This window comes from Elgaria multicarinata, chromosome 5, assembly GCF_023053635.1.
Source record: "Elgaria multicarinata webbii isolate HBS135686 ecotype San Diego chromosome 5, rElgMul1.1.pri, whole genome shotgun sequence".
Classification (NCBI taxonomy): domain Eukaryota; kingdom Metazoa; phylum Chordata; class Lepidosauria; order Squamata; family Anguidae; genus Elgaria; species Elgaria multicarinata.
The window spans coordinates 117,855,089-117,881,297 of record NC_086175.1 but is presented as its reverse complement, the minus strand read 5'-3'; the positions used below and the strand labels follow the sequence as shown (position 1 = coordinate 117,881,297).

General features: G+C 42.9%; 2 protein-coding genes across 2 annotated transcripts; one reads left to right on the top strand and one right to left on the bottom strand.

Annotated features, from left to right (window-relative positions):
• The first annotated feature begins 1,714 nt into the window (after window positions 1-1,714).
• Window positions 1,715-8,756, top strand: LOC134399217 (stromelysin-2-like). The gene is made up of 6 exons (XM_063127130.1): window positions 1,715-1,829; window positions 2,658-2,759; window positions 4,224-4,351; window positions 5,854-6,013; window positions 7,591-7,694; window positions 8,162-8,756. The coding sequence occupies exons 1-6, from the start codon at window positions 1,756-1,758 to the stop codon at window positions 8,263-8,265; spliced, it is 672 nt and encodes a 223-aa protein (XP_062983200.1). The 5' UTR covers window positions 1,715-1,755; the 3' UTR covers window positions 8,266-8,756.
• A 5,866-nt stretch (window positions 8,757-14,622) lies between these two features.
• LOC134399213 (stromelysin-1-like) lies at window positions 14,623-25,632 on the bottom strand. The gene is made up of 10 exons (XM_063127124.1): window positions 25,525-25,632; window positions 24,681-24,916; window positions 19,468-19,616; window positions 19,260-19,379; window positions 18,930-19,091; window positions 18,012-18,162; window positions 17,716-17,849; window positions 16,223-16,382; window positions 15,436-15,539; window positions 14,623-14,842 (listed from the first exon to the last, which is right to left on the bottom strand). The coding sequence occupies exons 1-10, from the start codon at window positions 25,630-25,632 to the stop codon at window positions 14,739-14,741; spliced, it is 1,428 nt and encodes a 475-aa protein (XP_062983194.1). The 3' UTR covers window positions 14,623-14,738.
• Between the last annotated feature and the right edge of the window lie 577 nt (window positions 25,633-26,209).

Genomic DNA, 26,209 nt, shown 5'->3' with positions numbered 1-26,209 from the left:
GGATTTACGTACCCATGGATTCATTCAGCTTGCACTGTTGTGATGAAAAGGGAATTTCACCAGGTGTCATTTGTATATATGGAGAACCTGGTGAAATCTCCTCTTCATCACAACAGTGAAAGCTGCAGGAGCCATACTACATTGACCACATTTAAAAGAGGGCAGGGCTTTCGTCATCCTTTACAAAAAGCCATGAAATTCAATGAACAAAAAACCTACGGTTTATAAAACAACGTTAAGGCCGTACACTTTTCCATCAAGCACCAAAAAGCGGGGAAATTGGGAGTTAAGGCTCGCCAGCCTTAACGCCACATCCTCCCTAAGGAGGCAGAAAGTACCAGTGAAATTCTCATTCTGCCAAAGCAGATAAACCATGAGGACAGGATGGAGAATAGGATATGCAGAGGTGACTGTGGGGTTGTGGAAAACTGATGACGAACAACTTAGAGCCACCTACTTCTTTTTTTGTTTAGAGCAGCCCTTCCCCAACCTGGTGCCCTCCAAAGGTGTTGGACTGCAATGACGGAGCAGGTAAGAAACCCCATCCCCTCCTGCCTGGCCCTGCTGCCAGGTGAGCCCCAACCCACTTACGTGTTCCATCGTCACTGGGCCCGGGCTTGAACTGAGCACCCTGGTCCATCAGGAAACTCAATTCAAGCCTGGGCCCGGGGACGACGGAGCAGGTAAGCAACCCCCTCCTGCCTGGGCCCTTACCTGGACCCGCTGCCACTGCTGTGCAAACTGCAGCAACGGCTCCAGGCAAGCCCCCACCCCAGCCCAGCCCACTTACCTGCTCCGTTGTTGCTGGGCCCCAGCTTGAATCGAGTGCCCTGGTCCACCCGGAAGCAAGTCCGCACCTGCAGCCTTGCTTCTGGGTGGACTCAGGGGCTCCATTCAAGCACGGGTCAGGCCATGATGGAGAAGGTAAGTGGGGTGGGCTTGCCTGGAGCTGCCACCGCAACAGTTTGTGCAGTGGCAGCTCCAGGTAAGGGGCCAGGCAGGAGTGGGGTTGGCTGGAGCTGCCACACTTTGTGCAGCGGTGGCAGCAGGTCCAGGTAAGGGGCCAGGTGTGTGTGGGGTGTGTGTTCTTACCTGCTCTGTCATCGGCTGGCCCTGACTTGAATTGAGCCCCTGGGTCCACCCAGAAGCAAGGCTGCAAGTGTGGCCTTGCTTCCGGGTGCACCAGGGCGTTTAGTTCAAGCCCGGGCCCAACGACGACAGAGCAGGTAAGCGGGGTGGGGGTGGGGGGGCTTGCCTGGAGGCGCCGCCCTACGTTCCCCATCCTGTTGTCCCAGCATTCCTGACCATGGGACATACTGACTTGCAATGATGGATCATCGTAGTCCAACACCTTTGGAGGGCACCAGGTTGGGGAAGGGCTGCTCTAAACAAAAAAAGAAGTAGGTGGCTCTAAGTTGTTCGTCATCAGTTTTCCACAACCCCACAGTCACCTCTGCATATCCTATTCTCCATCCTGTCCTCATGGTTTATCTGCTTTGGCAGAATGAGAATTTCACTGGTACTTTCTGCCTCCTTAGGGAGGATGTGGCGTTAAGGCTGGCGAGCCTTAACTCCCAATTTCCCCGCTTTTTGGTGCTTGATGGAAAAGTGTACGGCCTTAACGTTGTTTTATAAACCGTAGGTTTTTTGTTCATTGAATATATACAAGCGCGATTCAGATCCAGGGACAGATCCTGTGAGAGAGACCGAGGAGTTCTTTGACTATAAGGCTGCAGCACCGAAGCAAAGGCAAAAATGAAGAGACTCCTCCTAATGATCGTGTTCTTTGGAACACTTCCATGTGCACTGTTGAACAGTCTGCAAGATAGGTACGGTTTTATTTATTTCATTGATTTCCATCTTTCCTTGCTATTGTCATTCTGCTACAAAAAATGCCTGTTTACTGAGAGAAGCCGTTCCCACTCAGACAGATGGAGCCTTCTCTGAAATAGGCTGGCATGCACAGGGATGCAGCTGTGAGCACCTATATACATCTAGGACACAAGAGGGATGACTAGAAGAACTTGCTTCCAACCTGCAGGCATTATAGTCACCTTTCTAACTATATCTGTGGGGGTCTCTTTGTATAAAGTAGCTGCCTGTAGTAAGCACTTTGGATAAAAGAGGAGTGCCTGGTAAATTCGGTTCATAATAGGGGCTAGCGATGTCTTGGAGCCATTCCAAACACAAAGGTTCTCTTTTCCTTAGAGGGCAAGAGACAGAAGACGCTAGGGCAAATCCTCACATTCTCCAAAATCTGATACCTGCTTTCACAGATTCAAGCTATAGCTTTTAGTGCTGGTGTTCAAAGTTCATAGGAGAAATGCATGCAACTTGGCTGCATAACTCCAAGATCTGGACACGATTTCAACTGAGAATCAAAAATAGGATGCTTTGAATCCAAAATCTTAACACCCCCTAAATAAAAACAACAATAACCATGAACCGATGGGTGTTTGTTGGAAAATGTCATCTGTCCAATGAACAGCAAAGACCCTCCATCTGGGATGCAAGAGGGATGAACGGAAGAATTTGCTTTCAACCTGCCGGCATTGCCATCTACCAGGGCTAGTGGACTGTTTTGTGATTCTAGGTTAGAAATCTGTTTTGCTTCTGTCTCAAGGTGTGTTCCTTTTTACATCCAATATTCCTTTCAGAGATGCTGATGCTGGAGCACCCCCAAGAGAATGGTGTGCAGCTCGCCTGACTTTTGATTCTGTCACCAGCCTCCGAGGTGAAATCCTGTTCTTTAAAGACAGGTAAATGAGCTCTTAGAGAGAACATGAAGGACCAGGTCTCACAATAGGGTGCTGCCTTTGTTTCCCCACAGAAACTATTTGGCCCCGTTCAGACAAAACACCAAAACATGCTGCTTAGCCACAAGCTTGTTGTATGGTTAAGCACAGGGTGGCTCTAGGTGTCACTTCAGCAAACATTGGTTCCTAAATCATAAATATTGGGCAGGGATATTGGAGATTAGTTAGTATTTCTATTGATGTGACCTGCAGATTCTGGAATAGACTGGCTTTTTCCAAGTTGTGTGGATTCTACAGAGTTACAGACTATTATTATTATTTTATTTAACTTTGGGGGCAATTTACACAAATTTGCACTTGTGTTAATGTGCATTAGAGCAAGTACAAGTTAGTGTTTTACTTATAATTTATTTATTTACAATGTTTATGTACCACTCCATATCTAAAATAGATTCCACATAAGTATAAACAGTAAAAAGAAAGAAAATTTAAAAAGCAAATTAAAATTATTCCATTTAAAACAATGGACCAGTAAAACCAGTGGCTAGTCAGTTGAGTTGCAGAAGGCTTCTCAAAATAGAGTTGTTTTCATGAGGCACCGGAAGCAGCCTAGTGTTGGTACCTGCCTGACCTCCAGGGGCAGGGAGTTCTAAATAGAAGGGGCCACCACACTAAAGGCTCTTCTCCTGGTGGATTCCATTCAGGCCATAGTTCCATGTGGAAACACCAGGAACATGCCCTCCAATGACCTCAGTGACTGGGCAGATTGATGAAGGAGAAGATGCTCTCTCAGGTATCCTGGTCCCAGGTTGTTCAAGGCTTTATACACTAGTACCAAAACCTTAAACCTGGCCCCGTAGCCAATAGGCAGCCAGTGCAATTCTCTCAGCAATGGAGTTATATGTTGAAAAGAGGCAGCCCTAACAACAGCTGAGCTACTGCATTCTGCACTAGCTCCAGCAACCAGAGCAGCCTTAAGGGCAGCCCCACATAGAGCTAATTGCAGTAGTCCAGTCTTGAGGTCCTTTGCATGCTCAGCAGCAAAGCGCTATTCTGTCTCCCAAAGCAGTTATAAGTTGGGGCTAAAGCCAAGCTGTTAATTTCCCACCAGACACAAGACACCAACAATGTCAGATTTGATGTTTATTAAATCAATGTGACCTATTTTAGACAGATACGTTGAATGTATAATTACATACCCTGGGGTGTAGTTTTATTTAGTCCTAATGATGTGCCAGGTCCTGTGTGGTGGTTTTGTGGATCAGTCTCAGTCCGTACAGGGTGCCAAGGCATTGCATCCAAATTGTATATATATATATACACACACACACACACACACACACACACACACACTTTGCCTGTTAAACCTTGAGGATCGCTTTCTCAACGTTTTCTTTGATTTTAGAGTAAACATTGCAGTATGGTGAATAATATGAACTCTTTTCTTTATCCTTCCCCCCAACATAGATGGTTCATTCGGAGGAATCTTAGCAATCCAGAAATTATGAATATTTCCATTTCCGCATTTTGGCCAACTGTGAAGTATCAGATAAATGCTGCTTATGAAGTTGAAAACCTAGTATTTTTTATTAAAGGTAATTATTCACAGAGCAATCTTACCAGTGGGTTGTGGGGAACTGAAGTCAGAAGAACTTCCTAATCTATGACCCCCTTACACACACACACACACACACGGTTGCTGTAAGAGAAAAAATTATGTGTGACAACTTCAGGGCTGATGCACATTTCCCCCATTTCCAGGGATGTGTCAAGAAAGCTTAGTTACATCGTTATTTATTTCATGCATTTAATTAATTAATTCAATTGATTAATGTATAGCCATCCTTTTTTGCCAAAAAATAATAATGGCACAGATCCCATCCTTCCCCCCAGTCCTCCCCCAATGTACCCAATGGAGTGCCCCTACTTTGCCTCAACTGACATCAGATCTCAAGGGCTATTGAAGGGCTATTGAAGTTTTCACAGGGCTCATCTACACCAAGCAGGGTAAAACACTCTGAAAGTGATATGAAAGCAGTATATGGCATGGGTCAATGGGCCCCAACAGTTGCCAGTGCTCTTCAATACCGCTATAAAGCAGTAGTGTGGCTCCTGCCTTTTATATACCGCTTTCTTAGCGGAATATCCTGCTTGGTGTAGTTGAGCCCACAGTGTCTGGGAGGGGGATTACAAAGTCAGCCTCTCTCTTCATCCTTGGAGAGGGCATCCCAAAGCATCTTATGGCCCCTGGGACACTCTTCTGATCATCATTGGATTGGTGTCTCAGGAACCAATCTATTTATTTTTAATTTGAACAAATGAAAAGAAATGAAAGGAGGAATATTCCTACGCGCATTTCCCTTAATTAACTTACCTAATTAGAAAGATTGATGTCTCACCCTTCAAAAAGATAGTTCCAAGGTGGTTTCACATAAAAACAAATCAATAAAATTACATAAGTAGCAATACTAGTTTAAAAAGATGCAGGAAACCATTTTTTTTAATATAAACAACAACGGTTTTCTGGTGCTGAAAAGATAGCAAAGTCAGTTCTAGGCAAACCTCTCTGGGGAGAATATTCCATTCCTAAGGCACCACCACTAAGAAGTCCTCCATTGTTGCCATCTAGTGGAAGGAGTAACCCAGAAAAGGGTCTCCAAAGCAGATCTTTACATATGAGGAGGCTGATCTGTGTATAGAAGATAGATATGGAAAAGAATGTGGATAGAAGGCTGCAATCCTATACACATTTATGTGTGAGCAAGTCTTATTGAATTCAAGGGGCCTTACTTCTGAAGCTTCAGGAACCATAGTTCAGTGGTAGAGCACCTGCTTTGCATTCAGAAGGCCCCAGGTTCAATCCCCAGTATCTCCAGGTAGGACTAGGAAAATCTTCATGAAACTTTGGAGAGTTGCTGCCCATCAGTGTTGACAATACCAGCCTAGATGGATCTGACTCCATGTGAGACAGTTTTCTACATCTCTAAATGTTCCCCTGTGATGTATTATACAACAGGTGTTAGGTTTTAAGCAAGGATAGTTTATTCCCCATGGAGAGAACGCTTTCAGCATTTTCTCTTATCTCTTTGCTTAACAGGACAGCAGTACTGGGCTTTCAGTGCAAGTATTGAGCAGCCAGGCTTTCCAAAGGACATTCGCAACTTGGGTTTCCCTAAAAAACTGAAAAAAATTGATGCTGCTCTTCATGACAGAAACACCATGAAAACATACTTCTTTTCAGGCAACAAGTATTGGAGGTAAGAGGGTGGGTTTGGATTTGGACAGTTACTGAAAACTAGTTCATGAGTTAATTAGTTAGTTATGTATTAGTATTGTGTATATTCCACCTTTCAGGTTACAAAGATGGCTTACAAGTAACATCAACATATATATTTTTTAGAAAACAACCACCACATGGCAGTTGCTGGGAGTGTGTGTGTGTGTGGGGAGAATCCAATCGGATGAGGCCCTTATGTTTTTTTTCATCTGCCCCCCTTCTCTCAGTGTGCTGCTTGTGGTTCCCTGGTCAACGGCTGGTTGGCCACTGTGGGAACAGAGTGCTGGACTAGATGGACCCTTGGTCCGATCTAGCATGGCTTTTCTTATGTTTTCTCTCTCATGGAACCCTTCCCCACCTTCTTAATCCTTTCCATGTGCATTACACTTCCTTTCCTCCTTTCCTCCTTTCCTTCTTCTTTTTGCTACACCTCTCCAAATCTCTCCTAATGCCCACCATTAGGTTTAGGGTTAGCTGCTAGCACTGCATTGCCAAGAATTGTCTGTAACTGGAGATGAGGAAATTGGCCAGTCCAGAAACATTTTGATCATTGATTGGCAGCCCAGGCCAGTGTACAGAGAACCCAAGTTGAATTCAAGCTGCACCTCCTCTTCCTTTAATAAAGTTCTCCCTCTTTAAAGCAGTGGAATGTCACATTGGTGTTCCAAAAGAGACTCACTAACCCCAGAAAGTGGGAAGTCACATCACTGTTCCAAAGGAGACATACTCACTCACCTCGGAAAGTAGTTGTGGCAATGGAATGATGTCATGGAGTCACTGACACTTTCAGTAAGGCTAGCCCAACCTCTTCAGCAGTATGGCATGGACTTGCATATTCCTGTCGATCAGCTTTCCTCAACCTGGTACCAATAGCCATGTTGCCTGGCAGTGTTTGGAGTTGCACACCTGGAGGGTACCAAGTCAAGAAAGGCTGCTCAACAGGAACATGCAAATCCTTTATGCAAGGAACAGGCAAGTCTTTCCCAGCCAGCATGGTCATTCCTGCATTGAGCAGGGGGTTGGACTTGATGGCTTTATAGGCCCCTTCCAACTCTACTATTCTATGATTCTATTGGCTGGGGGTGATGGGAATTGTAGTCAAATATAACTGGAGGGCATCAGTTTGGGGATGGCTGCTCTTGAAAATAGTCATTCATCCCTGCCAAGGACTCATAGGAGAATAGATTCACTGTACTCACTTTGAAGCCTCATCTATGGCCTTAGCTAGACCTAAGGTTTATCCCAGGATTGTCCTGGGGTCATCCCTGCCTGCTCCCGGGATCCATTTACATGAACAGGGATGACCCTGGGATGATCCCGGGATAAACCTTAGGTCTAGCTAAGGCCTGGAACTACAGTAAGCCAAACTTCTTTAAATGAAACGAGCTCAATGGTGAGTTCATATTCATTAGATGGAGAAAAAATCCCCAATACCACTCCCACCCCATGCAGGATGCTCTCCAACACAGGTACACGTGTGGAAGGGTTAGAGGGAGTAATTTCCTCTGTAAGGTCATCTGTAAGATTGCCAGTGAATTAATCTGTTTCTTTCTTTAGGTATGATGAAACTAAAACCTCTATGGAGAAAGGCTATCCAAGAAAGATAGCAACAGATTTCGCTGGAATTGGCCCTAAAGTAGATGCCGCCATTCAGCATAATGGTAAGCAGAAGTGATCTTAGGTGCAGCAAATTGAAGAAGGATGTCTCTTATGGGTCATAACAGTCAGGTCAATAAAGTATTAGTCAACATCCTTGCAGACTGTGGGAACTGGTAAGCTGAACTGTCTAACGCATGCTAGAATGGAAGGGAGCATTAACTTGCTCCAGGGATGCAGTTCGTGAGACAGGGCAAACCAAGGTCTAAGAGTTTGCTACGTATACAGTCCTTGAGAATTTTGTAGGTTGTTCAGTGTCTGTGCTGAGACAGCTGACTTATTTATCTATTTACTGTGGTTCGTTGGCTGCAAAAGTCCCTTCAAATCATGACCAGTGGGAAATATTTCAGTGAGTGGATTGCAGAAAGGAAAAGGAAAAATGTGGGAAGGTTATAATGTCGAGAATGTACTATGTTGATTAAAAGGGCATTTTACATAAAAATCATAACCTAACTTCTCCTTATTCTTTTAGGCAAGTTCTATTTTTTTAGTGGCCAAGAACAGTATGAGTTTGACATCATACGCAAAATGGTTACTAAGAAAATGAATAGCAACAGCTGGCTGGGCTGCCCATGATGTCAGAGGAGGGGAAGAATGAAGTAATCAGGAACAACAGAACTTCTGCCTCAACGTGCATTAACACGCCATATTAACATGCCATATTGTTGTCCTGTTGGCCATTTGGGTTTTGTGGCTGCAGTCATTAATATACTTTAATAACAGAAATGTTCAAAGTAAGCACACTCAGAAAGACACATATGCAGGCCTTTAAATTTAACACAGGCCTTTAAATTTTCTCCAGCGTTTATTAGAAGAGCGTTATTTCTTTGCTTAGTGCGCTGTGTCGCTCCATCATTTTGCAGCACTGGGAACCTGAAAGACACCCAAAACACAGCAGGTTGTAACTTGAGCAGTGCATTACACTCTCGGGGCAATTGGCTGGACCTGATGCCTTCCGTGCGAAGTGGAATTCCTTTTTCACTTTTTTTTGAGAATGACTCAGGCGTTATGTAACCTTATGCAATGTTATGCAACCCTTTGCTGCACATTTGCCTACTTAATTATGGTGCCCTTTGACATTAGCTTCTCTTTATGGCTGTCTAAGTATGATTAAATTGTTTGTAAATTACACCCAACTCCCTGAATTCTGATACTTTTTTAAATTATTATTGAACCAAGCATAGGTGCTTCAGAGGCAGATTCAAACTCCCAGTAGAACAACTCATTGGTGTGCTGCTCCCTTTACCAGGATGGCATCCCTATCTAACAGGAGAAAATGACTACTCTATGCTTTCAAGTGTGACCCTTTAGTCTTTATCCCAAGTAAACAGAGACTTGGAGGCAACCAAAGAGCAATTGCAAAATAAGAGAAAGTTTGGCATACAACAACACGATCACAGTAGTCCAACGGTAATATTGACTTCAATTAAACCAGAGGCTGCTTTTCTTTAAACTCTTCAGCCACATTCCTGTGAGTTGGTTGGTACTGAAGACGTACTTGATGTTTATTTGGTTGTGTAAATAACCTTTGCTTTGATTACTTTGCCAGATGCCTAGCTTATGGTCTTTACTATTTTTTTAAAAAAATCACAAGGAGACACTTCAAAGATTAACAAATTTGTAATGGCATAAGCTTTCTTGGGACAGAGCACACATCATTAAGAACATAAGAAGAGCCCTGCTGGATCAGACTGAAGGTCCATCTAGTCCAGCACTCTGTTCACAAAGTGGCTAACCAGCTGTCAACCAGGGACCAACAAAGCAGGACATGGTGCAACAGCACCCTCCCAACAATGTGCCCCAGCAACTGGTGTACACAGGCTTCCTGCCTCAAATACTAGCTATTCTCCAGGGGCAACTACTGAGGTGCATGTAACGGGGGGGGGGGGGGGCTTTGTCAATGAATCAGAGAATCGGGGGGGGGGATTTAGACCATCTGACCCAACATCATACTCAAATTAATACATCCCCAACAGATGGCTGTCCAGCGAAGAAGAGCCCACTTACCCCAGATAATTACTTTCATTGTCAAACTGCTCTTACCATTATGAAGTTCTTCCTAAAACGGAACCAAAAACTGTCATCCTGTAATGTAAAACCACTAGATTTAGTCCTGCCCTTTGGGGCAGCAGGGATCAAGTGTTTGCCCTTTTTCTATGCAAGCGCTTCAGGTATTTGAAGAACTCAGTCTTCTCTTCATCAGGGTCTTGCTATTTACTGTTTTACTCTGTACAGCACCATGTACATTGATGGTGCTATATAAATAAATAAATAAATAAATAAATAAATATAATAATAATAATCAGACTAAGCATAATCAGTTCCTTCAAACTTCCCTCATAAGATTTGTAACCTATACCCTTGACGGTCTTTGTTGCCCTCCTCTGAAGTCCTTCCAATTTGGCCCCGGTGTTGGTTGTTTGGGGGGCCATTTTCAAACCCCCCCACAGGCTGTTCCGGGGGGCATTTCAACATCCTGACATACTTCTGCTGCTGCCGCCATCCCTAAATTCAGCAGCAAGAAACTCCAGCAATTTGCTGCTAATTTTTGATGGCAAACTACTACAGAAGGCTAAAATGGCCAGTGTAAGTTTGAAAATAAGCTAGTTTGCCACCAACATTTCTGTTGTATGTTTTCAGGTCTTATAATTTTGCATATTGTTTTTCATGTTTTTAATCTTTGTAAACTGCCCCAAGAGCTTTGGCTATGGGGCAGTATAGAAGCCAGATTCCAGCTGGACATCAGGAAAAACTTCCTGACTGTTAGAGCAGTACGACAATGGAACCAGTTACCTAGGGAGGTTGTGGGCTCTCCCACACTAGAGGCCTTCAAGAGGCAGCTGGACAACCATCTGTCAGGGATGCTTTAGGGTGGATTCCTGCACTGAGCAGGGGGTTGGACTCGATGGCCTTGTAGGCCCCTTCCAACTCTACTCTTCTATGATTCGATGAAATATAATAAATAATAATAATTTGGTGGCAAACTGCTGATGTATTTTTTGCCACTACCATGAATTTAGATGGCGTTGTGCCAGGGGAAGTACAGATGGGGGCTGCATGCAACCTCAAGGCCTCATGTGTCTGGTTCACATCCTTCTTAAAATATGGTGCCCAGGACACAGTTGAGTGTTCTGCTTGCCGAAGTTCCTTGGTCCAAGTTTGGGCATCTCTCCAGTTTCTGGAGAGCTGCTGTTAGCCCGTGTAATCAGTACTAGGCTAGATGATCTAATGGATTTTATGGCAGTTTCCTAGGAACCACAGCTGAGATATGTCTAAAACACAACAATGAGGAACTATTACTTCTCATGACTTGGAAACAATAGTTCTATTAATGCAGCCTACAATTGAATGAATTGGGACTTTTCTGAATTAGGTTTATTGAGGAATCGCCATGGCTCATTCACTCACATTTCATGGATGATCCAGACAACATTCATGCTTGGATTGGAGGGGCTTTCTTTTTCCAAAGCAGTGATGTGCTGCCAAAGGGAGCAGATTATGCTCAGTCCATTAAAAGGGAAACTGATGTGATATCCTTTGAGTTCTTCAAAACAGCCTTAACAGCTACTTAATAATATTGCTTTCCTTTGCTGCTTTACACCTGGAACGCAGTTACTGGGATCACCTGCTTAACTTTGTAGTTTTGTTTAAATAAATAAATAAATAAATATGTATATTTGCAGTATTTCAAAAGAACAGACTTGTGCAATAAGTATTTTAAAAATTACATTGTGCAGTGGAGGCTGGTGGCTCTGATGTCAGTGGGGCTGTGAATCACTCTGGGTTTCAGTCAAAACCAGTCAGACTCTAAAGGCGCTATGCAAGTTGCGGAAACTATTTGGGGGGTTGTTCTAACCCAGAGCAGATTGGCAGTGCCACTGATGTCAGAGCCTTGAGCCTCCACTGAGATTGTGTGAAACAACTTTGTGATGGTGGTGATTGTGTAGTGTGGGGGGTGGGGACTGAAGTTTTCTTTTTACAAAGCGGGGGGGGGCAGAATCTGCTCAGTCTCCTCTTAGACCCCTTTTCAAGCAGCCAAGTTTGTTACGAAACCAAGCGGGACATCAGTAGATGCAAGAGAGCTAATTAAGTTCTAAATTAAGGAATTCTGAAATATTGCATCTCTGGCATTTAAAAAAAAATAGAAAAGCGGTATGTGCAGGCATGTTACGCTCACCAATGCGCAGGCCAGAGTGGAGAAAAGGTAGTAAAAGTGGAGAACCGAGCCATGGGAAGGCAAATGGACAAATGGTTCAATTCCAAGGACCAAAATAACCTATTGGTTGTTACTTTCATATGTGACTGAAACAAGGACTGTCTCTTGATTGAATTCACTCTGGATCTGGATGACACAATGATTATTTATTTATTTACATTTCTATACCACCCAATAGCCGAAGCTCTCTGAGTGATTTACAAAGATTAAAACATTAAACATTAAAAATTGATATACAAAATTAAAACCATAAAAACATAAAAAATAGACAACATATAAAGACAATATACATTTAAAAACAATTTTAAACTCTCAGCCAGACCTGAAGATAGATCTGGGGTCAATTAAAAATATGTTTAGGATAACCATTATTCAAAAATTCTTCATTAAGATCTGTCTGTGTGTTATATAGATGTCCAAGTGCGCTATTTCTTTTCCGGTGTAAAAATTAGCCATAAGGAAGATTTATTTTTAGGTGATTTGGGATGATGACATGAAAAGTGTAAAATGGAACTTTTATCTGTGGGTTTTGCATATCTTTTGGCACAAATGCTGCCCTTGACTACATAAATCATAACATCCAAAAAGGGAATTTGAAAAGAATCCTTGTGTCAAGTAAATGTAATGTTGGGCAGGATCTACACTACTGCTTTAAAATGGTTTATAACAGTAGTGACAACTGTTGAGGCCCAGGACACACGCCATCTACAGTTTTCAAACCGTTTTCAAAGTGTTATATCCTGCTTGGTGTAGATCTGGCCTTGGTATCAATGGAATTGATCTATGAGATAAAATTGTCCACCTCAGTAATTTTTGAATACACAACAAAGAGTTCAGCAATGAAATGTCCATAGTATTTAAAATACTATCTGTATGGGTTAACTAATACGTGATGAATAATGGAATTTTCAAGTGCTGACATGCAGAGATTGGCAATGTTGGGGGAAGCTAGACTTCCCATAGCTGCTATTCCCTTGATTTGAAAAAATAATAATATGTGTATCAAACTGAAAATAGTTCTTTTCTAAGATGATGTCTAATAAATCCATAAGAAAATGCATAGGAGGATGATCCATAGGACAGGAGTTAATACATCTTGTACGGTAAATCTGGCGCCCTCCTGTGGAATTGAGTTATATAATGAGTTGATGTCCACGGTGATCAAGCATGTGTTGGAATCTATGTTGAGACCCTCAACTTGTTGAATGAAATGTGTATGAACTTGCTGTTGTCATGGCTGGCAGAAGAAAGGAATCTACTGCACTACTGGTTCTAAGACAGAGCCCAAACCTGAAACAATAGATCTACTAGGAAGCGAGCCTCGGACTGAACTCCAGAGTTCTTTGAGGCCCTAGATAGACTCTGTTCACCCCTAGCCATTCAATCTTTCTGGTGGGGATTCCACACGTCGTACTGAGGCCGCTTCTATGCGACCCCAGTACGACCCCAAAGCGATCGTGTAGCTTGCCTTCGAAAGAGACGAGGGAGAGGCGTCCTTGACTCTCCACCCCGCCTTCTTCCGCCGAGCTCTCCTCGCCGCCCGGCGAGGAGGTAGGTGGGTGGTGGCGACGGCAGCAAGGAGAGCTCGGCGGAAGAAGGCGGGTGGAGAGTCAAGGACGCCTCTCCCTCGTCTCTTTCGAAGGCAAGCTACACGATCACTTTGGGGTCGCACTGGGGTCGCATAGAAGCGGCCTCAGTACGACGTGTGGAATCCCCCTGGGAAGGGAGGAATATAAAAGGCTTTCCTGTTCAAGCAGACTTGTGCTTGACCAAGATCTCCTTGAACTCTGATGAGTCCTAAATTCTTGCTTCTCCTTGGATCTGATTTCTGGGTTCCTCTTTGACTCTTGCTCCTGGTTTTCCCTTTAGTCCTGATAGCTGGTTTGTCTCATGGCTTATTCATCACTAGTTTTCCCACACCCCCAACCCAACCCCGATGTGCTGCGCAGTTCTCAGCTCGTTGTGTGTAACCGTGAGGAGCCAGGACAAACTGCGATGCTCGCCCACACGGTACACAGTCTTGGGATCATCCCAAGACCACGGAAAAAGTGGGCTGAAAGGGTAGGGCATGATCATCCCTCCCTGCTCCTGGGATCCCCTGTGCATCATGTGGACGCACAGGGATGATCCCGGGGATCATCTAGCTATGGCCAAATTCTTGGAGAAAAGCTCTATCAATGGTGATTAACCATGGTAGATAAATTGAACTTCGATGTACAGAGCCAGTATTCCAAACAGACTGCTGGAGTACAAGGCACTTGCAGGGCTCATCTAGGGTCCATACAGCAACTGCTTAGAGTAATACATGGACCTTAAATCAAGAATCACTGGCTTAGGTTGTCCAGTATAGGAAAGAAGGGAATGTGGCTTTTGAACAAGGAGTTGACTAGATGATCTTTCTCTCCTTTCTTCTATGGGATGCTATGAGTATATGCTTGCAGGTGAAGAAATAAAGCAAGACCACCTTATATGGAAAGATCAATAACTTTATTTATTTATGTAGAAATATTTTGTCACTGCCTGTCAAGCACAACACATCCAGGCAGTTTACTCTAATAAAACTAAAATGCAAATAGAAATTAGGCTCTAACAATCACTGTGCAATATTGCTTGGAAGCAGATATGTTAACAAATCAATGCAATCATTTGTATCGTATATATTCAGATTTCAAATTTCCCCCTTATTAAAAATGATCAGTGTCTGCAGGATTTTCCGTGGCTCAGAAACAGTGGATAGACTGTGTAATGCCAATAATGCAATGGTGGGTGCTTGATGCACGGTGAAACAGGGCTTCTGATGTCCTTTGCTGCTCCACTTTTTCTTACTCCCGTGTCACTGGCAGTTGAACCAGCTGTTGTTCTTCTTTATTGCAAGAAATCTTTTGGTTCCGTAGTCAAACTCATACTGATTTGAGCCATTGAACAGATAGAAACGTCCTAAGAGAATAATGAGAATGAGAAAGATTGTGAATCTAACGGGCACAGGAAACTCTCCACACCTGCTATGAAGTTTTCATCCTTCTCTCTTATTTTCTTTTTATTTTAATGTAGCCTCACTGGGATCAGGAGGGTATAGCATAATTAAAACAGGAAATGCATAAAATTTTATAACTCTCAATAGCCTGTGTAAAATAGACACAGAGGTCTGTTAGAATGGTTCTTGGTGATTTGTAGTACATCTGCAAAACTTCAGGATTATTTAAGAATTTGGGGGGGGGGCATAAACTACTGTGGATAGCTGTCTGCCCAGGTTAATGGGCCACATCCTTTCATTGATGTTGAATAATAATAATAATAATAATAATAATAATAATAATAATAATAATGATAAATTATTTCTTACCCGCCTCTCCGTTCAGATGAAGGCAAATTATATTATAATCGTCTAATAATAACTATAATAATATTAATAATAATAAATATATTTCTTACCTGCCTCTCCATTTGGATCGAAGCGGAGAACAACAGTCAAATACTACATCCACCTAGTGATTACAAACATACTGGCACTATTAAAATGTCCTTCTTACCATCATCTAGAAAAGCAGCATCCACCTTGGGGCCAATTGTATGGAAGTCAGCTGTTATCGTCCTTGGATAGCCCTTCTCCATGGAATTCTTGGCTTCATCGTATCTAAAGAAATCAATGGGTTGAAAATTTATGCAGCTGCGGGTCAGGATTAACTGGCATGGTAATCGCTGCTATTTTCACCACCAGAAATAATTGCATCTACTCCTTTTACATGTGAAATACGGCTGAGTGTAGAGAAGTACACATACAAAACCATGACTTTTGAAATGAAAAGGTGACTCCAAGTCATATTTATACCCGCAGCCTAATCCTAAACATGTTTGTTCTTAAGTAAATGTTGGCCTTAGCTAGACCTAAGGTTTATCCCGGGATCATCCTAGGGTCATCCCTGCTCATGTAAATGACACACAGGATATCCCGGGATCAGGCAGGGACAATCCCGGGATAAACCTTAGGTCTCAATAAGGCCTCAGTAAGTGTTCAGTGGGGCTTACTTTAAAAATCAGTTTGTATTATAGGGGTTTTGGTAGAACTGATTATCTCAGCTCAGTAGAAGCTATGAATAGCACACTACTAGTGGATATAAACAGGCTTTCACTTCAAAGGGAAGGAGCACAATGAAAATTAGGTGTGACAAAGACAAAAGCCTACATTGATTTGGGGATGTGCACTAAGCCAGCAAGAGGAATGTGATCCATTGTTTACATTTCAGTTGGAAGGGGTTAAAACAATTGATCAACAGGATTTCAGGATTGTCCGGTGTGAGTTAGATCATTTCCCCTTACCTCCAGTACTTGTTGCCCGAAAAGAAGTATGTTTTCTTTGAGCTTTTGTCATAAGCAGCTGCATCAATTTTCTTAACTGTTCTGGGGAAGCCCAAGTGGTGGATATTTTTCGGGAAACCAGGCTGTATGATATTTCCCTTAGTAGCCCAATATTTATCTCCTGTTAAGATGAACCAAATGCTAATTAGATACTTGGGTTCTAAAAATTCTCAATTTCCTACTGGAAGGGTTACAGAAGGTATGCATGAGTATCTGCAAAATGAGGATACTGCTTCTGTGAAGGCGATGGGAATTTGGTGATGACGTCAGGTTGTACGCCAAGTATACAATGTTGCACATTGGAGGCACTTGATGCCACCACTTTGGTGAAGCTAAGCAGATCTGGATCTGGTCATTGCCTGGATGGGAGACAACCTGGGAACCCCATATAAGAAGTCTTGAGTCCTCTCATGAAAGAATGGTAGAATATGAATGGACTAAATAAAAACTGATGACTCCGGATTCAACTGGTTTTTAGCTGGAGCATATTTTGCGTCAAGCAACAACTGACAGCCCAGCGACAGGATTTCTGCACAAGCTTTAGCACCATCAAATTTATCCCATAATGCACCATAGCTGGTTCTTTCTATTTGTTTTTTCTATGCTGATGTAAGACATTGAGGTGTACAAAGAGATTAAACATGCCACTATCTCTCTTTTGGACTGACAAGATCAGACACAATTCTTGTGCAGTTGATGTTGTTCACACTGAAGAAAAAGACCCCTTAGTCAGTCAGTGTGGGCAGAAGGAAGCTGGTAATGCACATATTAGAAGGGGCATTGGGATTGGGGCTATGATCAGGGCCAGAAGAGAAGGCCAAGGGGTGATGTTTATCAGATGGGGAAGAAATGGGTTCAGTTCGTTGTAATACAAACATATACAATTCATATTTCCAAGTCAATATGCAAACTGAAACAGTGTACTTTCCTGGTTGTTGAGATGTAGTTCTCTGATTTAAAAAATAAGGAGATATATGGGGGAATGGCATCCAAATTGTATTTGATTAGGGTAAATTGCTTTGAAAAATGTGTGCATTAAGGACACCTAGGTGCAAAAAGGCATATATAAGGAGAAATGAGCCCCAAACTGATGTGGAAAGAGCACAGGGTTCAAAACGAACTCAGGATTCCGCAAATGAGAAACTGAATGAAACTGAGAATCATCCATGTCTAGGATATTGAGCCCCAATTCTATACATTTTTTGTACAATACTTCGATACCTAGAAATGCTTCTTGTATTCCTTTTCTGAAATGGATTTCTTAAAATGTGTCTATGGAAGCTACTAAAAGCAGCCCAGAAATTTGCTCCAGTGTGGCAGCACTATGGAATGAAGTTGAATGGCTAGGCTTTGTTAAGTCATATTTAACAATTCCCTTATTTCCATCCTCCTTAGATTTATAACGTTCCATTCGTTCACATTGAACAGGAATGTCTGAGACTTAGAATATTTACCTTTGAAAAGAAATACTGTATCTTCGTCTTCAACTTCATAGGCAGCATCTACGCCACTGCTCAAAGCTGGCCAGAATTCAGAAATCGGAGTTTTTACAGCCTCTGCACTTGGGGAATTCTTTCGCCAGAAGAAGCTGCAGGGAAGGAGAGGAGGAGAGGAACAACTTGAATATTCACTGAGGAAGGACCATTGGACAGTGGCAGAGCCCATGTCTGCATGCGGAAGATCCCAGGTTCAAGCACAGGTAGGGAGATGGCTAGAAGTGAATGGGGTGAAGGGCCTGATCCTACATTACCTGTCTTTAAAGAACAAGGATTCCCCTCGGAGAGTAGTGACAGCATCAAAAGTTAGATGAGGGTCACACAAGTCTGTGGACGATACTCCTCCTAGAATATTTTGTGCCTGTATGGAGTTTCCCGATGAACCTTTGCTTTCTTGCGGGGCTCCTTGAAAAGAGGTAAAGGAAAATCAGGATTTGGAAAGATGCAAGTCAGAGACATTGCAAGAGACTTCATTCTCAGGCTGTGAAGTCAGATACAGGAATACACCCAATGAAGCCCTGCCTGATGCAACAAGGTACAAGTTTCAATCGCATACAGTTAATAAACATTTGGCATCGAAGGCATGCCTAATAGCCAGGAAACTCATGGCCCTATTGAAATCAAGCCCTATTGAACTCAACCAATGCTAATGACATTTGAACAGGCAGTTGTAGAGTTCAATAGCGCTTAGTCTCCAGTGAGTGTATATAGGAGTGCCAGAGTATGATTTGGAGTATATTGCTGAGGAAGACAAAAGTCAACACTGTTCCTAATGGACACTCCCACAGCAGACATCCCTGTGCTCAACCGTTAGATTTACTAGGTTCCTCCGCAATCATGAAAATTACTTGATCTCATAGAATTAAATCAGCAAACCAATTCCTAAGGTTGGCAACTTCTGTTTTCAAAACTCTCTTACTTAGCAGTGGGTTCATCCTGCCCCTCAATCCTACACAGATGATTAGGGGACCTTGCTGAATGAGGTAGTCTTTGATGTGGGGGGAGAGAACCCTTAAAATCAGACAGAGGCACATTCTGTGAGTGGACTGGGCTGCCATGGGGAAGAGGGAGTGGAGATTTCTTTTTCCACCAGCCCAGCGGCATAGGCCTAACCCTGGGTTCAACCCAGTGCATCAATTCTTACACACTTTCAGCTGAGCATCTGCACTCACCATAAAGGTACTGGATTCTTTCTATGTCAACCTTAAGAAGCCTGAAGGATTCAAGGTTCCAACCTGTGTACGTTGGATACATTACAGACCCCGAAACATTGATATGCTTAAGACCCAGTGAGTGGCCAAATTCATGGGCAGCAACAAGGTAAAGGTTGGTTCCTAAAAGGAAACCGAAAGGACAGTCAAAAATAAAATCCACACAAAACATTTCATCCCATGGAACATGAATAGTCCTTGACTCTCAGTGTGTTGCAGTACGTGTACATAAGATCCGTTCAACAACCATAACAAATACATGCAAGGATGGATGTCTTAAGGAAGAAATACCTTTCAAATCCTTTGACCAATATTCAGACTCATCAAAATGGGCATTTCCACCATAGCGAGGATAAAAGGCATGAGCCAGTGTACTCCCAGGGCCATCAAATGGAAAATTATCACGATGATCTTAAAAGTCAAAGAACATAGATGTCAATCTCCCCATCAGCAACTTGGGTAAATCTACATAGGGTTAGGTTTTTTATAATCTACTTACATCCAGCAACAAAAGAGATCTCTATGTCTGCAGGGCCTTTATCATCCCTCGTAAAGGTCAGGGGGGTCACATCACTCCACAATTTCCAAGCTCTCTCAATTGCTTTATCTACATCAGCCTGATGCATGTCTGGTGTGTAGTTCCGAATACTGTGGAATACACAGTTGAAGATGAAACGAATGTTTGCAATAAAAGACATCCCACATTTTATTCCACATGTGAGAACATGTGTCGTTTGATATCTGTTTGACTGCAAAGGAAGCTCAATACGAAGTTGTGTTTGGATGCCCCTTCTGTTTCTAGGTGCAAGTTAGGACATGTCTACAGGGGCGGCTGCTTCTTCTTCTTGCCCATACTCACAAGGGCAACCCTTTTTCTTTTTAACACTGAACCCATACAATAAGTTAGTGGCAAATCTCTAATGCGCAATCTGAATAAACCAGTGGAGACTGGTTGCTCTGATTTTTGGGGGGCTGTGAATTCATTCTGTGTTTCAGATACAACCAGCCAGAACTCTGAAGGATCTACCAAGATGCTGGACCTATTTTTAGGATAGGGTTCAGTGCCTTGGATACACCCTTCGGAGTTCTGGCTTATTTTGACGGCAACCTGGAATGGATACACAGCCCCACTGAAATTGGTGCCACCAGCCTCCCCTGGAACAACTCTACTGGGGTAGTGTTCTTGCCTTGCAATGGGCCTTCTGGAGAGGAGATGCTTTGCCAACTCATATAGACATCCCACTGACGAGTCTCAAAAGAGGGCAGGGCTCCTGCAGCTTTGACTGTCATGATGAAGAGGGAATTTCACCAGGTGCTGCATGCATACAAATGAGACCTGCTGACATTCCCTTTTCCATGCAACTGTTAAAGTGCCTTTCCATATGGTCACTCACCCTGTTAAAACTAAATTAATTTTGCCTACTTTAAGCAAACAGACATCCAGAGAGAGTGGAGTGGTGCGAAGGCCACAAAGGAAAATGGGCATTTTGGTAGACGCCAGCAAGCAGGCAAACCTGTAAACAAGCCTTTTAAAGTAAACACAAAGTATGTGGTGTGTGTGTGTGTGTTTACCCAACTAAACAAACAGGCCCAAAAGTGACCTTTCCATGATGAATTTGGATCTCACAAGCAAATAATCAAAGCAATGTGAATTTTATTATCATAAATTATTGCAGCCATAAATTGTGAAAAAAATCATATAAAAGATACACTCCAACCAAATTCTTTTAAAGAAATATATATATAATTCGTGCATTTGTATCCAGCATGCCATGCCCAATGCATTTTTCACACCATGCAGTTACACTCCAGTCCTATATGTGTCTGTTGAGAGTTCAACAGGACTTATTCCCTGGGATGTGGGTCTGGGACTGCAGCCTTAAATGTATTCTCTCCCCACCCCACCTCACCGACATACACACACTGATTTTCTCCAGTCACAACTGAGAGGTAGAAGAAATTCCCCACCCGACCCCACCCCAGACACCCACACAAGAGAATCATAAATAATTTCAGATCCAGTACAGAGGGGAAGATGATTTTAAGTTCAGTGGTGTTCATAGAAGGGGGAATTGCTGATTTCTGAACCTGCACCCACACCCCGCAAGAGAATTTTTAACATTGCCTTAAGGCAGCTTACTTTCAAATGGGGAAATACTAGGGTGACCATATGAAAAGGAGGACAGGGCCCTTGTATCTTCAACAGTTGCATAGAAAAGGGAATTTCAGCAGGTGTCGTTTGTATATATGGGGAACCTGGTGACATTTCCTCTTCATCACACCAGTTAAAGCTACATGTGCCCTGCCCTCTTTTAAATCTGGTCACTCTAGTTAAAGCTCTAGTTAAATCTCCTGCAGCTCTAGTTAAAGCTCCTGCAGCTTTAACTGTTGTGATGAAGAGGAAATTTCACCAGGTTTCCCATATATACAAACGACACCTGCTAAAATTCCCTTTTCTATGCAACTGTTAAAGATACAAGAGCCCTGTCCTCCTGTTCATATGGTCACCCTAGAAATACCCTCACTACATAAATAATGTTCCATACAATCCTATGCATGTCTACTCAGATGTAAGTACCGTTGAGCAATGGGGCTTAATCCCAGCCAGTTAAGGGTGTGGAATGAAGCACCACTAAGGCAGAGGTGTGCCACTGCTGGGAGTTGCACAACACTTCCCCAACTTTTGAGGGTGAACGAGCCCTGCCACAGGGCCCGTGGGTGGTTCCCCCAATGATGCTGCGGGCCCGGAGTTCCTTCCTCCTGCTCTGCAGCCACAGAGCAGCACAATATTTTTTTTTACACATAATGACACAACCCTATGCATGTTTACACAGAAAGAAGTCCTACAATTGTAGGGCTTTTCATCTTGCATTCTTCTTCCTTTCCCCCTGCTTTATCTTCAAGTCAGGATTTTCTCTCTCATTTCTGTCTGCCCCTACTCCCTTGATGCTCAGGGCTTGGCATGTCTTTTGCATTTTGAGCCCTCCCTTCCTTTGAGGCAGGCACATGCGCACAAAGAAATGCCACCCTGTTAGAAATCGCCAGTGACCGCCCCACATGGGGAGTTTAGACCGCCAATCCACAGTTTGCCTTGGTCTGAATATGAACATTTTTACTGCATCTCCCACCTTTCCGTGATGCCCACAGGAGACCCCAGAATGAAAACTCAAGTTTCTTAATGCTTCTTCTAGCATCTAGCTGTGAAATGAAAGACTTTGGCATCCAAGCTCCGGGTATCTTCACTGGCTGCCCATTAGTTTCCGGGCGAAGTATAAAGTGTTGGTTATTACCTTTAAAGCCCTACATGGTTTGGGTCCAAGCTACCTGCGGGATTGCCTTCTCCTGTACAATCCACCCCACAAACTCAGGTCCTCTGGGAAGAACTTCTTTCAACCAGTCAAAACTAGGCTGACAACTGTTACCCAGAGGACCTTCCCTTCTGCTGCTCCTAGACTGTGGAATGGCCTGCCGAAGGAGGTTCATCAACTTAACAGTCTTTTGGCATTTAAGAAAGCTATAAAGACTGATATCTTCCAGCAGGCCTATCCAGTGGAATTTTAGGATGCTTTAGTATGTTTTAGTATGTTTTTAGGAAGTTTTAATGAGTTATATTGTGTTTTGATTATTTTTTATGTATTTTATGCTTGTTGTTGTTCGCCCCCACCTCAATCGGGATGGAGAGGCGGGTTAGAAATATATTATTATTATTGTATTATTATTATTATTATCATCATCATCATCATCATCATCATCATCCCACACTGGGATTCATCTGCACTTACTGCTCCGTGCCTTCCTCCCGTCTCCTTTCTTTCTTACTTTATTGTGGGGTTGTGGTGTCTGTGTGCATTTCTGCCATAGCAACTTTCGTCAACCTTGCGCCCTCCAGAAATTTTGGACTTGGGTTCCCATCAGTGCCAGACTACATTGTCACTGGACAGGAAAGCTGGGAATTGTAGTCCAAAATATCTGGAGGTGAGTAAAGGGTTATGGAAGGTCAACCTCTTGTTAGGAGACAAGGAAATTGCTATAATAAATATTGAAAAGGCATCTTAAATTCAAGGGCGGATCTACACTAGTGCTTATTACGTTTTTTCCTACCACTGGAAATGTTTTAATTTGTGTCATTTTTAAACATCGCAGGGCACACTCCAGTAATGTCACATTTGTTTTATTTCTGTAACTTGTACTTCCTCTTCATCACTGGTCTCTTTGCTCCCTCCACTTCTGGATCTCCTGGTTTCGCTTCCTGCCCGCTGATTTTTAAATTATTTTTAATGGAAATTAAACTAATGCTTACATCTGCATCAGTTTTAAAGATAAAGAGATCAAAATCAGCACAGTAATAGCTATTAAGGAGCGCTTTCAACGTAATAAATTGGAATCAGATTGGTTCATCCGTTGATTTGTTATGATTTTTAAATGGAAATTAAACAAATGCTTACATCTGTGTCAATTTTAAAGATAAAGAGTTCAAAACTGGAACAGTGGCAGGACTTAATTAGGGCTTTCAGCACACCAAATTTTAGTTAGATTGCATCATCCTTTAATTTGTTATGATTTTTAAAATTACCTCCCTCAAGCCCTTTGGCATTTATAGTGCACTAGTTTTAGGCGCCAAAAGGAAGTATCCCCACCTCCAGGAAAGCGATTGGCTGACCACCAATGATTCAAAAGTCAGTGAGATACAACTATTACAACACAGGGGGGCACATACGAACACTTGCAATGCTATTTAAATGTCACAACGGGAGAAATACGACAAAAGAAGGAAGGAAAATACAACAACAATAAAACATAAGAACCATAGTGTCATGGGACCCAATAAGTTATCACAACCCTTTTAGATCCATCATTTCTTTTAGATACGTCATTGTCACTTGAGGCTCAGGTGACCTCAGTGGCACGGAGTGCCTTCTACAAACTCCAGTTGGTGGCCTAGCTACGCCCCTATCTAGACAGGGATAACCTGGCTTCAGTTGTCCATACTCTGGTAACCTCCAAGTTAGATTACTGCAATGCGCTCTACGTAGGGCTGCCATTGAAGACGGTTCGGAAGCTGCAGCTCGTGCAAAATGCAGCGGCCAGATTGATTTCGGGAACTAGAAGGTTAGACCATATAACACCTGCTCTGGTCTGCTTGCACTGGCTGCCTGTATGTTTCCGAGCCCAATTCAAGGTGCTGGTTTTGACCTATAAAGCCTTACATGGCTAGGGACCACAATACCTGACGGAATGCTTCTCCCGACGTCACTACGTTCAACATCTAAGGTCCTCCTCCAGGTGCCTACTCCAAGAGAGGCTCAGAGTGTGGCAACGAGGGATAGGGCCTTTTCGGTGGTGGCCCCCAGACTATGGAATGATCTCCCTGATGAGGCTCGCCTGGCACCAACGCTGCTATCTTTCCGGCACCAGGTTAAGACTTTCCTCTTTGTCCAGGCATATGGCGGCACATCTTAATCACCCACATGTTTAGTTTTTTAACGGTTTTTAATGCTTTATGTGTGTATGTTCTGTGTTTTAGAGTTTTAAATTTTGTATACTTGTTTTTATCTCAATTTTAGAATTTCTGTAAACCGCCCAGAGAGCCCTGGCTATGGGAGTGGTATATAAGTGAAATAAATAAATAAATAAATAAATAAAATAAACGCTTCCTTAACGTTTTAAACCATTAGTGTAGGTCCCACCCAAGAAAGTGTATTGAAATCTTACCTGTATTTTAAGTTTTTCTTTCCCCATTTATGAGTGCTGAATTTTTCTGTATCAGGAACCCCACACCTGGGCTTCTTCATGGTGTCTAAAGTACTCTGGTCTAGATTGCCGGTCACTTTCAGCCCAAAGAATGCCTGCATTTGTCGAAGTTTGTCACTAGGGTCAGTACTTCTGCGACTTCTTCTTGGGTCAGGCGTTACTGACTCTGATTCAGGATAATAGTTTTCCATGTATTTCTGGTGGGAAGATCAGACTCATTAGATTGGAATGAACCTTTCATGTGGTTTTCCCATTTGAAAATGTTTATTTAAAATATTTATATGGCCCACAAGGTGGTTTCCAGCTGGCTCATTATAATTTCAAAGCCACGATAGCCAGCCGCAACAGCAATAATCAATACAACTCCTTCAGGAGAGACAGTTACCAAGAGATGAGTTGGAAGGGGCCTGGAAGGAGTTGTAGTCTGGAAACCACCAGCTTGGGGAAACCTGTCCTAAGATCACCAGCAACCCTATGGTGCATCTGAAGATCAAAGAGGGGTGGATTAGAATTTTGTATCTATCTATCATCTGACTATCTATCTATTTAAAGTGCCAAAGCTTGACCTTTTCTCCATAAAAATGACAGAAAAACACTTGGGACCGTTTTTTTTAAAAAGTTGAATCTGGGAGTCAGTGAAATTGAAGGATTCATCTAGCCTTGGGCTTGATCCCAATTGCTCGACCCCAGGTCCCCACAGAGGTCCACTCTGGGTGTCAGTTCCCCCAGTGTCTTGAGTTATTGGCTATCAAGTCAATGTGCTGGCTGTATTCTATTTCTCCCTTACATTACCTTCAACCCTTACCTTGGCAAACTCAATGTCATTTTCTGAAATGCGTTCTGTTTCTTGGCCAATGGGCAAAGCACAGGAAAATGCTCCACAGAGTGCAACCATCAGGAGGAACCTCTTCATTTTGGCTTCTCCTCCTGTGTCCTAGTCGTGGAGTCCCAGAACTCTTCTGCTTCTGTCAGTGGATCTGTCCATGTGCCTCAAGTCTCCCTCTATATATAGTTCAGGTTTATTGTATAACACCAACGTAAGAATGATTCAAAACATCTACTCACTTGCCCAACATATTTTCTGAAAAATCTCCACTTAGCATGAAGTACTCAGGAAGTTCTGCCCATGTATGAACTCAGAGCACTGATCTAGTGCAGGGGTGTTTACATGAGTGGCAGTGGTTTATTTATTTATTTATTACATTTTTATACCGCCCAATAGCCGAAGCTCTCTGGGCGGTTCACAAAAATTAAAACCACAAAAAACAGCCGACAGGTTAAAAACACAATTATGAAATACAGTATAAAAAGCGCAACCAGGATAAAACCACAGGTTCCCGAAGGTTTCAGATATGAATCTATTCGTGCCTTACCTGGAGATACCTGGGATTGGACCGGGGACCTTTGGACCTCTGAACTGGCCCTTCCCTGACTCAGCATGGCAGGGAGTCACCAAATGGGAATGGTTCACAAAGAGAATCAAATTCTTC